At 52.9% G+C, this 14,523-nt stretch overlaps 1 protein-coding gene across 1 annotated transcript in view; it reads left to right on the forward strand.

Moving 5' to 3' along the window:
* Positions 1-14,523, forward strand: part of Tpcn1 (two pore segment channel 1) — a 56,674-nt gene that overhangs the window by 27,482 nt on the left and 14,669 nt on the right. The window contains exons 3-11 of the mRNA XM_032886463.1: positions 2,310-2,437; positions 4,900-5,076; positions 6,464-6,577; positions 7,137-7,267; positions 7,993-8,081; positions 8,696-8,730; positions 9,173-9,231; positions 9,433-9,532; positions 13,212-13,627. Coding sequence (XP_032742354.1) covers positions 2,310-2,437; positions 4,900-5,076; positions 6,464-6,577; positions 7,137-7,267; positions 7,993-8,081; positions 8,696-8,730; positions 9,173-9,231; positions 9,433-9,532; positions 13,212-13,627 — 1,249 coding nt within the window. The remainder of the gene's footprint in view (positions 1-2,309; positions 2,438-4,899; positions 5,077-6,463; positions 6,578-7,136; positions 7,268-7,992; positions 8,082-8,695; positions 8,731-9,172; positions 9,232-9,432; positions 9,533-13,211; positions 13,628-14,523) is intronic.

Here is a 14,523-nt window from a genome sequence, read left to right on the forward strand (position 1 = left end):
ATCTATCTATCTATCTATCTATCTATCTATCTATTCATCCACCCATTCACCCACTCATCTAACTAACGGAGACAGAGTCTTGTTATAGCCCTGGCTGATCTGACCAGGTGACCCTTGACCTTAAAGGGATTCGCCTGCCTCCACCTCTTAAGAGCTATAACTAAAAGCGAGTGCCATCAGACTTGGTTTAAACTAATACGTGTCTATTTACCGTGTCCCTTTGTACATCCTGCACGTGTGGAAGTTAGAGGCCAAGGTGGGGATCAGCTCTCTACTTCATCCATGCAGGGTCTGAGGATCAAGGTCAGGTCATCACGCTTGGCAGCAAAAGCCTTAACCTAACCCTTGAGCCATCTCTCCGGTGGGCCCTGCATTTTATTCTGAGGCAGAGATTTCAAGTCTGGGCTGGACTTGAATTCTGTAATCCAGACAGGCTTTGAATTTGCAGTCCTCATGCCTCTCACGAAGCCGGAACTCCAGGCCTATTGCTACACAGCGCCCCCCCCCAGTTGTTTAATTTCTTGATTTAGCAGCCGCTTTCACCAGTAAACATAGACAGACATAAACCATGCGGTTGGGCTGAGGGTGCAGCTCAGCGACAGAATGCCCACAAGGTCCTGGGCTCCACCCACCCTCCCCCCACACTTCCAAAAAAACAATTGTCAAGCTGTGCACTTTAAAACATGTATGTTTTCGTGAGTGTCAATGATCCCTTCCGTGTGGTTTTATAAATTTGCGGGGAGAGCCTTGTGGATGGCTGTACCCAGTGACCCTGGCCTGCATTTCCAGGTTAGAGAGATCTTGGGACGCAGGGACCCCAGCAGCCCCTGCCTCTTCTGTCCTTGCCTGTGCGGTTGTATGCACCAAACAGCTGCTTCTCACCAGCCGTGCAACCTAGACATTGGGTTCCTCCTCCTGAAACCTCGTTTGTTGTGGGTCGTAGGGAACCAGATTGTCATAGATTAATTTCTTCTCAGTAAATGAACCACGTGGGAGTCACCACCGTGTGTTCAAACTCGCCGTGGGGATCAGGAGAGACTGCGGATTGTGACAAGCCAGGCTAACGAGTTTTGGAAGTCAAAGGGTCCCGTTGACCCTTCCTTTTGAGGCAGCCAGAGCACAGGAAGGAGCTCCTCTTTCCTAGCTGACCTAGGACAGGTGCCAAAGTCGGCTCCAGTTGGCTGGCTCCAGTGCTCACCATGAGCCCCGGCTCTGCTGGCGAGCCCGGGTCAGCTGCCTGTGAGCCAGAGCCAGCCTCTGTCCAAGCCAAACACTGTGGCTGAGGGTGGGAGAGGGCACTGTGTCGGAACAAAACAGGCCAGGGTTCTGGGAGAGGTGAACAAGGGTGGGAAGAAAGCAACAGATGGTCCCGTCCCTGCCCTCCACCGCCCCCCCGGGGGGGGGTGAGATTCACCCTGGTTAAATGTTTGATTCAGCCAGATCTCCACAAGCTTCCAAAAGTCAAAAGTCTATGCAGCGAGCCCTCCCTTCTGCCTGCCCTCCATCCTCATAGACAGCCAGATTTCTTTCTTGTTTTCCTTCCTGCGTTTCTTTGTCTAAATATATATACAGACACGTGTAGGTTTAGCCGTTCCCTCCCCCACTCCCTCGGGTCTTTTGTGCTTCTTTTTCTTTTTAGGAGAATTACATGTATTTGTCTATTGAAGGGGTTGGCGTGTCTACAGGCCCCTCCTCCCACCATGGGAGTCCTAGGGGTTGACCTCGGGTCATCCGGCTTGGCGAAAAGCACCTTCCTCTGCTGAGCTATCTTGCTGCCACTTTTTTTTTTTTTCTTATTTAAGAGAAAGTATTTTTGACCAGCCACCCTGATGCTTGCTGCTAGCAGTACAGGTTGGCACTCTAACAGACTGACCCGTCCTCCTCATGCTGAGAGGTTCTGTGTTATCCTAAACCTGGCCTCTGTCTTAGTCAGTGTCCTACTGCTATGAAGAGACACCACGGCCAAGGCATCTCTCCTAAAGGACAACGTTTACTTGGGGCTGGCTTAGAGTTTCAGAGGCTTAGTCCATTATCATCATGGCCAGAAGCGTGATGGTGTGCAGGCAGCCATGGTGCTGAGAGGTCTACATCTCGATCCACAGGCAGCGGGAGACTGTGCCGCATTGGGTGTGGCTTGATCATAGGAGACCTCAAAGCCCGCCCCCACAGTGACACACTTCCTCTAACAAGGCCACAGCTCCTACTAGTGCCACTCCCTGACCCAAGGATTCAAATACATGAGTCTATACGGGGATCCATTCCTATTCAAACCGCCACAACTTCTGAGTTTCTCTCCTCTTCTAACACAGATGGGGGCGGCCAAAGCGGCCCCAACTCCCAGGTTCCCAGTCTGGTCTCTGGAGCCGACAGTCCCCCCTCCAGTCCCCCCGGACACAACTGGGAGATGAATTATCAAGAGGCAGCAATCTACCTCCAGGTAAGTGTGTCTGGGTCAGTGCCTGGGGATGGGCACTGGAGGCCAGAGTGAGGGGGAGGGGCGTGCTCAGCTCAGAAGCTCAGGAGCTGTGGTCTACATGGTTGTCCCTGCTCCAGGTTAGAAGGGGGGGGGTGGGGGAAGGGAGGGTGGAGGATAGGGATGTGGGGAGCTCACCTGGTTGTGCCATAGGAGCTTGTGTGCCCGGCCCTCCTCTGAGCCCCATTTGTGGCTGTGTCTGCCCTAGGTCCGCAGTCCATCCTGTCTGTCTTCCAGGACCACACACAGAGACCCAGCCATTAGGGAACATTTTGTGTGCCTTGTACTGCAGCAAAGGGATTTTCATGCAGTGGGTGGCGTCATGGTCTGGTCTCCTTGTGTGCCTGGTTGCTGCTGTCCGGCCTGATTGTTCATGGTTGGTTTTGAGGAGAGAGGTTTTGTTTTTGTTTTTGGATTTCAGAATGGGTCACTTTGTGTAGTCTGGAACTCATAGAGATTCTCCTGCCTGTGCCTCCTGAGTGTTGGGTTCAAAGGGATGAGCCACCAGGGCTGGTGGTGTTTACAGAATTTTTTCTTTTAAAGATTTCTTTATTTATTTTATGTATGTGACTACACTGTCGCTGTCTTCAGACACACCAGAAGAGGGCATCAGACCCCATTACAGATGGTTGTGAGTCACCATGTGGTTGCTGGGATTTGAACTCAGGACCTCTGGAAGAGCAGTCGGTGTTCTTAACCACTGAGCCCTCTCTCCAGCACTGGGATTCTTTTTTTAAAGCAATATTTTTCTTTAAAACTATTACATGTTTGTTAACATAAATTCAGATAGCCTCAGGCAGCATAGTTTTCTCCCTTTTGTTTAAGAAACCGGGTCCGTTTAGCCCTGGCTGCCCCAAACTTATTATGTAGACCTGGCTAGCCTCAATCTCACAGAGCCCTGCCTGCCTCTGCCTCAGGAGTGCTGGGATTTAAGTGTGCGCTTCCTGCAGCCATTTTGGAGAAGGCCCAGTCCCGGTGTCTGTGGGATGCAGGCCCTGTCCTCATCAAGGGCGGCTGTTACCAGTGGCTTCCTCTGCTTTTACCTTTGTGTATTAACTTTCTCACTCACCCTGAGGAAATGCAAATGTTGAGATTCTGGTGCCCCGGAGACGTGAACCCCAGAGAGCAGAGGCCTGGTGTGGGCGGTCTGTACACAAGCCCAGAGTTCTCTTTGGGAGCTGAGTTAGATCCTGTGATGTGGAGGCTCAGCCTCTCTTTGCTGGTAGAGACAAATGCCCCCTACCCGCCATCCCCTGGGTGGTTATGGGTTATGGGTCCTGGAGTTCTCAGCTGGGCCTCCTATCAGGCTGTCTCTAACCAGACCTTCTTCCCTAACTGTTGGTTGGAAAAGTTGCACAAGAATTGCATTCTTTATTTAGTAATTTAAAGCAGAAGCTTCCAGGCCTTCTGTGCCCCCTGAGGCTGCTGTGAGATGGTGGGAGATGCCGCCCTGCTCAGACCACAGGGCTCTGCGGCCTCCCCTGGGCACGACCTGCCTCTGCTTCCTCTGCCTGGGCTGTGGTTTATCTTCCGTTACCAATCAGGGCAGCAGCACACAGCTTTAGAGAAGTGACTGAATCTCCTAACAGCTATGGCCTGGGAAGGGGAAGAGGGTCGTGGGGAAGGCAGGGGGGTCCCCCAGTGTGACTGCCTTCCCACTGCATTCCTGGATGTGGCAATCCGTTGAGCCCTTTTCTCTGGAACGTTGAGCCACCGAGGTGTGAGTGAGTGAGGTGCCAGCCTCTGCACTGTGCCATCTGCAGTGCATCGTTCCTCGTGGGGGATTGTTCTGCGTGTCACAGGACACTGAGGGGCACCCTGGAGTCTGTCCAAGGTGAAATCGGGGTGCTGCAGCCTCCCACGTTAAAAAAAAAAAAAAACTAAGCAAGGAGCTAAGTGTACACAAAACTCTATACTGGGCAGGGCTGTGCTCTGGGAGTCTCACTGGGCATAGGCAGGGCTGTACACTGTAGGAGTTGCGTTGGGCATAGCCTCTGTCTTCTCCAAGTGATACTATCACTCAACACACCGTGGCCACTGTTCGGTGTGCCGGCCATCAGATTCCTGGCAGAAGTTCCCCTTTCTTTGAACTCCAGGAAGCTCCAGCCTTTTCCTGCACTTTACCGTGCCCACAGAGAAGGCTGAAGGAGCCTGGCCCAGCCTGCTAGTTTGGCCTGGGCATAAACTCGTCAAGCCTAAGAATTCATCCCCTGTAAGGATCAGGCACTTCCCCGAGCTCTCTGAGACCGCCTGGTTCTGCAGATTTAAACAGTCGTTCTTGAACCATCAGCAGACAGAGATGGGGCTAACCTGTCTATGGCCTGAACAGTGTCTTAGCCTCTGCGACCTGCTCTACTTCCTGCCCTACCGCCTCCCAGGCACTGGCGCCTCCGTGCTCGCCTGCTCAGGCTCTCCTGTCTTTGTAGGAAGGCCAGAACAATGACAAGTTCTTCACCCACCCCAAGGATGCCAGAGCGCTGGCTGCCTACCTCTTCGTACACAACCACTTCTTTTATATGATGGAGCTGCTCACAGCCCTGCTTCTGCTGCTGCTGTCGCTGTGCGAGTCACCCGCTGTCCCTGCGCTCAAGCTCCGAACTTACGTGAGTGCCCCAGGAAAGGGAGCCATGACGGCCTGTCAGTGATTCCAGAGGACCTAATGTGGAACGTTCTAGAAGCACAGAGAGAGGATGCAGATGCTCCCTGCTCCCAGCCAGAGGGGGTGTGCTTCTGTTTCCCAGTGACTCTGTGAACAGGCAGTGGCCTTGCAGAGCTCACTCAGAGGTCTGTCTCGCTGGGCTACCCTGTGGTCAGGCCTGGGGTCATTGTCCTTCCCTCCTATGGGGAAGCACTGTTAGAGAGTTGGCAGTTCGTATGTCCTCCTTTTTAAAAGAAATTAGTTATTATTAGTGCACACTTGTGTGTCTGTCTGTCTGAGTCTGTGTGTCTGAGTATGTATGTGTGTGAGCGTGAGTATCTGAGCATGTGTCTGTCTGTGAATCTGTGTGTGAGTGTGTATCTGTGTGTGTCTGTGAGTGTCTGTGAGTGAGAGTGTCTGTGTGAGTGTATCTGTGTGTGTGTGTGTGTGCTGTGTATGTCAGTGTTGTCCGTGTGCGGGTCTGTATGTGTATGAGTGTCTGCGTGAGTGTCCATGTGGGTGTCTGCCTCTGTGTGTGTGTGTGTATACATGTGAATGTCTGTGTATGTACATGCGTATCTATGTGAGTGTATCTGTGGGTGTCTGTGTGAGTGTATCTGTGTGTGTGAGTCACTGTGTATGTGTGCGAGTATCTGTGTGAGTGTGTGTATGTGTGTGTATGTGTATATGTGCGAGTGTCCGTGTCTGTGTGTATGTTTGCGTGTTTGTGTATGTATGTGTATATGTGTGTCTGTGTGTGTGTATGTGTGTATGTGTGTGTGTGTACCTGCACTCATGCCATGGCACATGTACAGGGTTAGAGGTCAACTGTGGAGAGGGTTCTCTTTCTGTCTGTATGTGGATATGTACCAGGATGGAATGCAGGTGTCTACCCACTGAGCCATCTCCCCAGCCCTCGCAGCCAGCTTAGACGTAGATGACAGTTACATTTGGTGTCTTTCACCTTCTTTTTGTTTTTAATCCCGTTTTTGTTTCCTGAATGCCGTTTGTGGATTTATTTATTTTTTTTTTTATAAGTACTGCACAGTTCTCCCCAGAGCAAGACTTTTTTTTTTCTCTTGGGGCCTCAGACTCCTTCCTGACTTTACACTCTGTGGGTCTGCATTTTCTATCTTTTGAATGTCAGGTTTATTCTTAGCTGTCTGGGAAAAGCTCTGTCTCCAAGCCTTGGTAGATCCCCCCACCTCTCTCTCTTTCTCTGGTGTTTTTGTGTGTGTGTGTGTGTGTGTGTGTGTGTGTACATACACCTGAACGCCTTGGGAGAAGTCCCAGGAGAGGGGAGGTGCCATGCATGGTCTCCTTGAAGACAGTTTTCACCTCTGTGGCTGCAGGTCCACGCCACCCTGGAGCTGTTCGCCCTCATGGTAGTGGTATTTGAACTCTGCATGAAATTGCGATGGCTGGGCTTCCACACATTCGTCAGGCACAAACGCACCATGGTCAAGGTAATGCATCTGTCCATCCCATTGCAGTGATTCTTCCTGGGTCCCTATCACATCTGTGTCTACAGCTCCATTTAAAATCCCTTGGCCCCAGTGTATGCTCGAGAGGATAGCCTGGTGAGATGGTTTGCATATGCCAGGAACCTATAGGGTCATGTGGAGGCAAGTGCCCTGGCCTCCTCCTTCCACATCCAGTCAGAGGAAGAGTGGGCTCTTGGACCCACTCTGAGACCTCAGTGGGACCGTGCCAAGGGCCATGCGCTTTGCCTAGGAAAACATCCCCGAATGAACAGAGCTGGAATGAGCGGAGTCCTGTAGAGCTTCCTGGTGCCTTGAGGTTGTTTGGGTAACATCGGTGGGCAGCCGGAGAGGTGATTCACTGTAGAGAGGACCCGCACACCAGCTTCATGCCCGGCCACCCATCTGTACTGGCCTCAGGAGGGCTCACTATTGCAAGAGAAGCAGAAATGGAAGGAGCCTTGCCGGTCCCTGTGTGCTGTGTTCATCGGTATCCACTCAGTATGTCAGGGAGCTAACCATGTATCTGACCTGTCATCTCCAGACGTCTGTTTTGGTGGTGCAGTTCATCGAGGCCATTGTGGTGCTGGTGCGGCAGACGTCCCACGTGCGGGTGACCCGGGCACTACGCTGCATTTTCCTGGTGGACTGTCGGTACTGTGGTGGCGTGCGGCGGTAAGGCCCGGGGTTGGGTAGGCATTTCTGGGCCTCCTCACTCTGGCCCAGGGCCTTCCCCTGTCTGGGTGTATCATCTCTCTAGCCCTACAAGAAGCTACAAGTAGCTTCAGGCAGACTTCTCAGCCCTGTCCTGCAGGTTTCTCCTGCCCAGTCCACAGCCCTAAACCCACAGCTGACCCAACCTAGAATTAAACCCATCCTTGGAGGCTTCATCTGGTTACTTGGCCGGGGACCTGCTGATGGCAGGAAATTGATCCTTCGTGCCCAAAGCTAGAAACAACTGGTATCCTGGGACTAGGTGGCTTAGTGCACGTGTGTGTGTGTGTGTGTGTGTGTGTGTGTGTGTGTGTGTCTGTCCCCTCCTTGCTGTGGAAGGTGACCTTGGTCCCCCAGATGTAGCCTCCTGCCATGCCTTCCCTCTTAAGACACTGTCACTTGGTGGAGGTGGATGTATGCCATGCAAACACACACACACACACACACACACACACACACACACACACACATATGTACACACACACACATACGTGTTGTTGTCCCTGTCACCTGCTAAGTGGAGGCCTCGGGTACATTAGGACTAAGCTAAGCCTGGCACCCTCCTGGGTCAGTAGGTCAAGTATACCTGACACACCTCCAACAGCGTCCTCCCCCCAACCCCCCATCAAGGCACAGATCAGCCCTCCCACCCCTGCCGCCCCTCAGCTGGCCATCTTTCTCCCCAGCAACCTGCGGCAGATCTTCCAGTCGCTGCCGCCTTTCATGGACATCCTCCTGCTGCTGCTCTTCTTCATGATCATCTTCGCCATCCTCGGTGAGCGCCCCGCATCCTGCCAGTCAGCCTCCAGATCCCGTGGGTGTGGGCGGAGAAGGCTGCAAACCCAGCGCTTCTCCCTGCATTTCCATGGGGTAGAGGGGCTGGGGCAGCCGGGTCTCACCGTGTAGCCCGGGCTGGCTTAGAACCCTTGAACGTCTTCCCTCAGTCTCCTGAGGAAGGAGTAACATCCCTGCCCAGGGCCTGGCTGCCTTTTGCATGACTTGGCCGCCATGACCTCAGAGGACAGAGACACTCTATCAGCAGCCTGCATCTGTGATCCAGCCCACTGAAGTGATTTGTTTAGTTTGAAAACCTCAAACCATCTGATTAAAATCCAATCTTAGCCCCCCCAAAATAATAATAATAAAATTAAAAAAAAAAAAACCAACAGATTTCCAGCCCTTTTTAAAGAATAGACCTGGCAGAGCCAGCTCTTGTTATGAGGTGTCAGTAGGCTTGCACGCAGCGACATGACCCCTGTCAGCCAGCGTATGTGTTCTATGTGTTCTCCAGAGCCCTATAGTCCTCATCACACCCTAGTGCCCTCCCCTAGCCTCCCACCTGGCTCTGCTCTAACTCCACTCGGTCTGTTTTTTTCTACCACATTCTAGGTTTCTACTTATTCTCTACGAACCCTTCCGACCCTGTAAGTAATGAGTTCTTGGTCCCTTGTCTATGGGGAGGCCTTCCTGTCAAACAGGATAGCCGGGAGGACCCTGGCTATGTTAGGAAGGGCACCCTGCCTGGTTTCTGGTTCCCAGGAGTCCCCATCCCTCAGATCCGAGACATCGCTTTCCCTGAGAGCCAAGGGGACACCCTCTGTGCTGTTCTTATGGGCAAAGCTTCCAGGATCAGGAACGTTGGGGCATTCTAACAGAGAGTGGAGGAGGGGAGCTCCTCACAGGGACACGAGACACCCAGGAAACAACCTCACTCCCTTACTTGGTAGCCTGCTCCTTCCATCAGCGCAGGCTCAGAAAGCCCAGGCTCCCGTGTGACTGCACCTCTACCCTGATGCCCGCCCCTTGCATGTTGAGGCGGAAGGGGGAGAGGAGCTCTGGAAGTGACTGCCCACCCTTTCCTTGTAGTACTTCAACACCCTGGAGAACAGCATCGTCAACCTGTTTGTTCTCCTGACCACAGCCAAGTAAGTCTGGGTTCACTCCCTCCACTGACCTCTGTCCTCACTCCAGACCAGGAATGTCCGTCATCCCCTCCCCCGCCCCATACCCCCTCTCTCCCCCTGGTATCAGTGCACACAGGGAAAGGGGCCGTCTGGGAGTGCAGGGGAGCAGCTGTCCCTCGCAAGGTCCATCCTTAGAGGTTAAGGTGACCCTCTACCACACAGCTTTCCAGACGTCATGATGCCCTCCTACTCCCGGAACCCCTGGTCCTGTGTCTTCTTTATCGTGTACCTCTCCATTGAGCTGTACTTCATCATGAACCTGGTGAGTGTCCCTCTTGGCTCCACTGCAGTAGCGGGCCCCTCGGATGGAGACGTGGGGACACCAAGCAGGTACATCCCAGGTCCACAGTCGGGTGTGGTGTGTTGCGGTATAATTAAAAATGGGCACAACTGGTTATGCATGTCACCGCTCCATGCTGGGTCCCTGGTACTCTCGGATCCGGGCGGTCACCCCCTGGCGTTAGTTCTGGCACTGTAGGGCCACATAGAGCTGACCCTAAATTATCTAAGCAGCGGCTGGCTTCAGTGTGACACCACACCACGTTAGCCTAGCTATCTTCTGGCCCCAGTGGTCTCTCCGCTCCCCTTGCTAGTAACCCTGGCCAACCCTGGCCAGCCGGGAGCTCTGGTCCCAGCTACCTGGTAACATCAAGACTCAACAAACTGTAACCCAACAATTAGATTTACATATTAAATCCTCAATCCACAATAAACTTAAAACCAATTGATAAAGATATAAACCACCCACCTATATAAGATAAATCTGCCTACAGAAATCCATCCCAGCTACCTTGGTAATTCAAGACCACCCGGACCTGGGTCATCCTTCTCAGTCTCCATCTTGGATCTCCCTCCTTCTCCTTCTTTCCCTCCCTACAAAAACGTTCCTCCCACCTTATTCTTCAACTGTCCAATCACGGCCTTGATCTAACCCGGGCCAGCCCTCACCTGCATAATGACATCAACCTACAGTGGTGCCCTGCAGAATGCTGTGGGGATGGCCGGGGTTCCCCGGCTCTGTGCCACCACTCTGTAGATGGTGCTGGATCTTTCCCGCCTCACAGTGAAGATTTTGCCCTCACGGCGCCAGCCAGGCTCTGTGCAGAGAGGACCACACACAGATACAGCTCCTGCCTTGCTGTGGTTCTGTCACCGTCATGTGCAGCAGAGGCAGCTGAGTGTCAGACCGACAGGGACTCGTGCGCCCGCCACCACACAGCTCAGAGAGTGGCTTGGCACTGCATCCTGTCCCTCCGTGTGTCAGGAACTTGTGCATGGTTTCTCGTGAATCGTGAGAAAAAAAAAATCTATGCACAGGGCATCCTGCGAGGGGCACAAGACTCCCCGTGCACACATGTGGTGCACACACATACCCTCAGGCACACATACAGAAACAAAAGGAAGACAAGGAGTGGAAATGCTCTCTCTGTGTGGTTTAGTGAAATCTGAAAATGTGAAGACCTAACAAAGAAATATGTTCTTTTCTTCCTTCCTTCCTTCCTTCCTTCCTTCCTTCCTTCCTTCCTTCCTTCCTTCTTTCCTTCCTTCTCTCTCACACAAAGTAACACACCAGCTGCCTCCTGCAGTGTTTTGTTTTGTTTTTCTTTTCTTTTTTCCGGAGCTGGGGACCGAACCCAGGGCCTTGCGCTTGCCAGGCAAGCGCTCTACCACTGAGCCAAATCCCCAACCCCTCCTGCAGTGGTTTTAAGTTGCCATCTACTGAGAGGCACCAGGAGAAGCTGACTCTTTTCCTCGGCTCTCACCACAGTCTCGGGAACCCCACACGGCGAGGGGCTTCTCCCCACCAACCAGCAAGCAGCGCTACAGCGGACGCTGACTGGTGCTCCCCATACAGCTCGCTGCGACCCTGTCCACTGTCACTCACCTCTGTGGGGATAGGAGACACATTCACTTTGGAACTAAATCTGAGTGGCCCTGGCCTGGGGACACGGATCGAGGCTCTCCCAGACCTCGTGTTCTGTGGCAACCCTGCCGTGAGAGTTTGTCTGAACAGAACAAAGGATGCCATAAATCAAGACACTTTTCAAATACATTGGTGGAAAGGCCATGAAGGAGAAGCAGGTTGTGCTGTGAACCCCGAGTGCTGGCTGAGGGTGTTCATAGCCTTTGGGTCGCTGCTCTGTTTGTACATTCTGCAGGATTTCCTTACTAGCCACCGAGGCATTAGGTCCATGCAGCGGTGGGCAGGAAATGGCTGTGAAGGACCAAGATAGTCTAGGTTCAGTCCCTGAAGGCCATCATGTGGTCACGTAGGTGTGTGTTTTCTAGCACCTTTTGCCCACAGCACGTGCAGACAGGGCCAGACCCCACAGGTCAAGGGGCTTGCCTCCCAAACTTCAGGCATCTGTAAGCACCAGGGGACCCCTTTGCTTCTGGATCATTACCTACATGTCGGGTTTCCTCAGTCATTTTCTCAAGTGACTCGCAGAACTAGGGAGGAGTTTTTGCAGCTTTATCGTAAAGGAATTGCAAGGAGTCCAGATGGTGATTTGCGTGGGCACAGTGGATGCCCTCCCACCCTCTCCAGACTCCTCCCTGCAGGAACCTCCCCACAGAAGACTCTCTGGAAGCACCCCAAACCCTGTTTTCACAGAGACTCCACACACAAGCATGATGGGAGTGTGGACAGCCCCAGGAAAGTGTACGGGAAGATGGTGGCGTAGTGCTGCCAGGCTGAGGGGGCAAAGCCTGAGCCTCTAACATCCCCCTCTAGAAAGAGGCGGGACTCTGGGATACCCACGGTCAGATGACTAGAATGAGGGAAAGTAAGAGACGTAGCTGGCACCAAGTCAGAATAGCAGGAAAGGCTTGGCCTGGTGCCACATGCCTGTAACCCTGGCACACGGGAGGGAGTTGAGGCAGGGGGATAGCGAGTTCCAAACCAGTCATGGCTATATAGTGAGATTATGTCTCAAAAACTAAGAGAGGGCCAGTGGGATAGCTCAGCAGGTAAAGGCACTTTCCTACAAGCCTCACAGCCTGAGTAGGAAAGATGGATCCCCCAAATTCCCTCTGACTCCCCCACCCCTCAACACACACACTATAGCATGCGGGCACACACAGACACGCATACATACATGTGTGTGCACACAATAATTATTTTTAGTAAGTTATTTTTTTTTTTGGTACCCAGCCAAACCCCTGTGTTTGTTCTCATCTGTAACTCATCTCTCCTTGGATCAGTCCAGCCACAGCGCTGAATAAACTTCCGGCAGAGCTCGTCGGCCCACACATCCCAAAGTCTTCCCTATGTGGCCTATGGTGGAAACGCACTCGCCTTCCGTCTGCATGGAAAGCAGTGTGTGTGTGTGTGTGTGTGTGTGTGTGTGTGTGTGTGTGTGTGAGAGAGAGAGAGAGAGAGAGAGAGAGAGAGAGAGAGAGAGAGAGAGAGAGACTTTAGAAGGAACAGGAGCACTCACTCAGAACAGCTTTGAAAGACAAGAGTGTCTCTCAGATCATCCCTACCCTCCGTTCCCCTCATTAATAAACTGATTTTTTTCCTCTGGGGGCAGTTCTAGAATATTCCCTGCTGGCATGCAGGATTTCTCCTCCCCGCTCTTCCTGGAGCCTCACATGAAGCTGTGACTCACAGGAAGAGTAACCACGGAAGGGGGAGAGGGAGGAGGCCCCAGGGTCCAAGTCCATATGGCCTCTTTCCCTGGCCTGTCCTCTGGCCAGCCAGGGGCCCACTATGGGGGGACGGGGGAGGGCCCTGAGGAAAACCCAGCAGCGGTGTCTTCAGGAGAGAAATATGCAGAGAGCAGCAGTTCACGTCCTTGGCTCGAGTAGGCTCCCCCTGTCCTGGGCAGTGCATCCCACCACAGGGTCTCCTCAGTCTCCCCCTTCTAGGAAGCTGGATGAAAGAAAGCCCATTATGGGGACTGAAGGCTCACTTAGGACCCCATGCTTGCCCTTTACAGCTCCTGGCCGTGGTGTTCGACACCTTCAACGACATCGAAAAGCACAAGTTCAAGTCCTTGCTGCTGCATAAGCGAACGGCCATCCAGCACGCGTACCACCTGCTCGTCAGCCAACGGGTAGGGCAGTGGGGGCAGGGTCACAGAGAGGGACTTCATTCTCTCTCCCTACCAAAAGCGTCCCCTTTGGCTCGGCAGAGCCTGTGGCTGCCGTACTGCCCGTGGGAGAAACGCAGGTGCCATCTGTGTCCTCGTGTACCTGTGTTCTACCACACCGCCTTCCCTCTCCCGCAGAGGCCAGCTGGCATCTCCTACAGGCAGTTCGAAGGCTTGATGCGCTTCTACAAGCCCCGGATGAGCGCTAGGGAGCGCTTCCTGACTTTCAAGGCCCTGAATCAGAGCAACACACCTCTGCTTAGGTGAGAGCCAGGGCCATGTCTGTCAGGGCAGCAGGGCCAGACCTTCCCGTCCTGTAGTGGAGCGGTTCTGGGTAGTAGGAGGTGGGTATAGGGAGGGAGGCCTTTGAGAGATTCAGATTACACCATGATTCTGACATGGTCAAGTTCCTTGGTAATCTCTTACAAGCCGCAGAAGCCAAACACTAGTCCGTTTCAGTCCGGTTTGCTTGAAAAGAAATGCTTGAGGCTGGATGTGCTGATGCGTGTCTCTAAGGCCTGAGGCAGGAGGATTGGAAACTTAATGTTGCCCAGCTATATAGAGAGTTTGAGGCCAGCTTGGACTATTTCCAGATCTTTTCAATAATAATAATAATAATAATAATAATAATAATAATAATAATAATAATAATAATAAAATTGGAAAGGGCGAGATGGCTTAGCAGGTAAAAGTGCCTTTGCCAAGCCTGATGATTTGAGTTTCATCCCTGGGACCCACATGGTGGAAGGAGAGAATCAACCCCTGAAAGTTGTCCTCCGACCTAAAAGAAAGTGTTCCCTGCACACATGCGCACAGAAACCTGGAGGGGCTGAGCCCGAGAGACGTCCAGTTTTGGTGGTGCTGGCCTTGAGGGTCGTTAAGCGTAAGGGTTCTGCCCTCTCAGCTGGACTCCTCCTGCTGTGAAAGTGAAGGCAGCAGGCTCTTTGAGTGAGATGCTACTCTGTCAGTCCCCGAGGCCTCTCTTCCCTCAGGGGTAGCCTCTATGGGGCAGAGGTGGTCAGTGTAAACTGAGTCATCCTAGCCCCTGGAGAACAGAGGCAATCAGGCCGCTGCAGGTGAGGACCTGGCTCGGGGCTAGGTCCGGTAAGGTTTCCATCTTCCTATGAGAGGCAGCCTTGGGCAGGTGGGAGGAGCAGAG

The sequence above is a fragment of the Rattus rattus genome, chromosome 16, assembly GCF_011064425.1.
Source record: "Rattus rattus isolate New Zealand chromosome 16, Rrattus_CSIRO_v1, whole genome shotgun sequence".
NCBI classification, from domain to species: domain Eukaryota; kingdom Metazoa; phylum Chordata; class Mammalia; order Rodentia; family Muridae; genus Rattus; species Rattus rattus.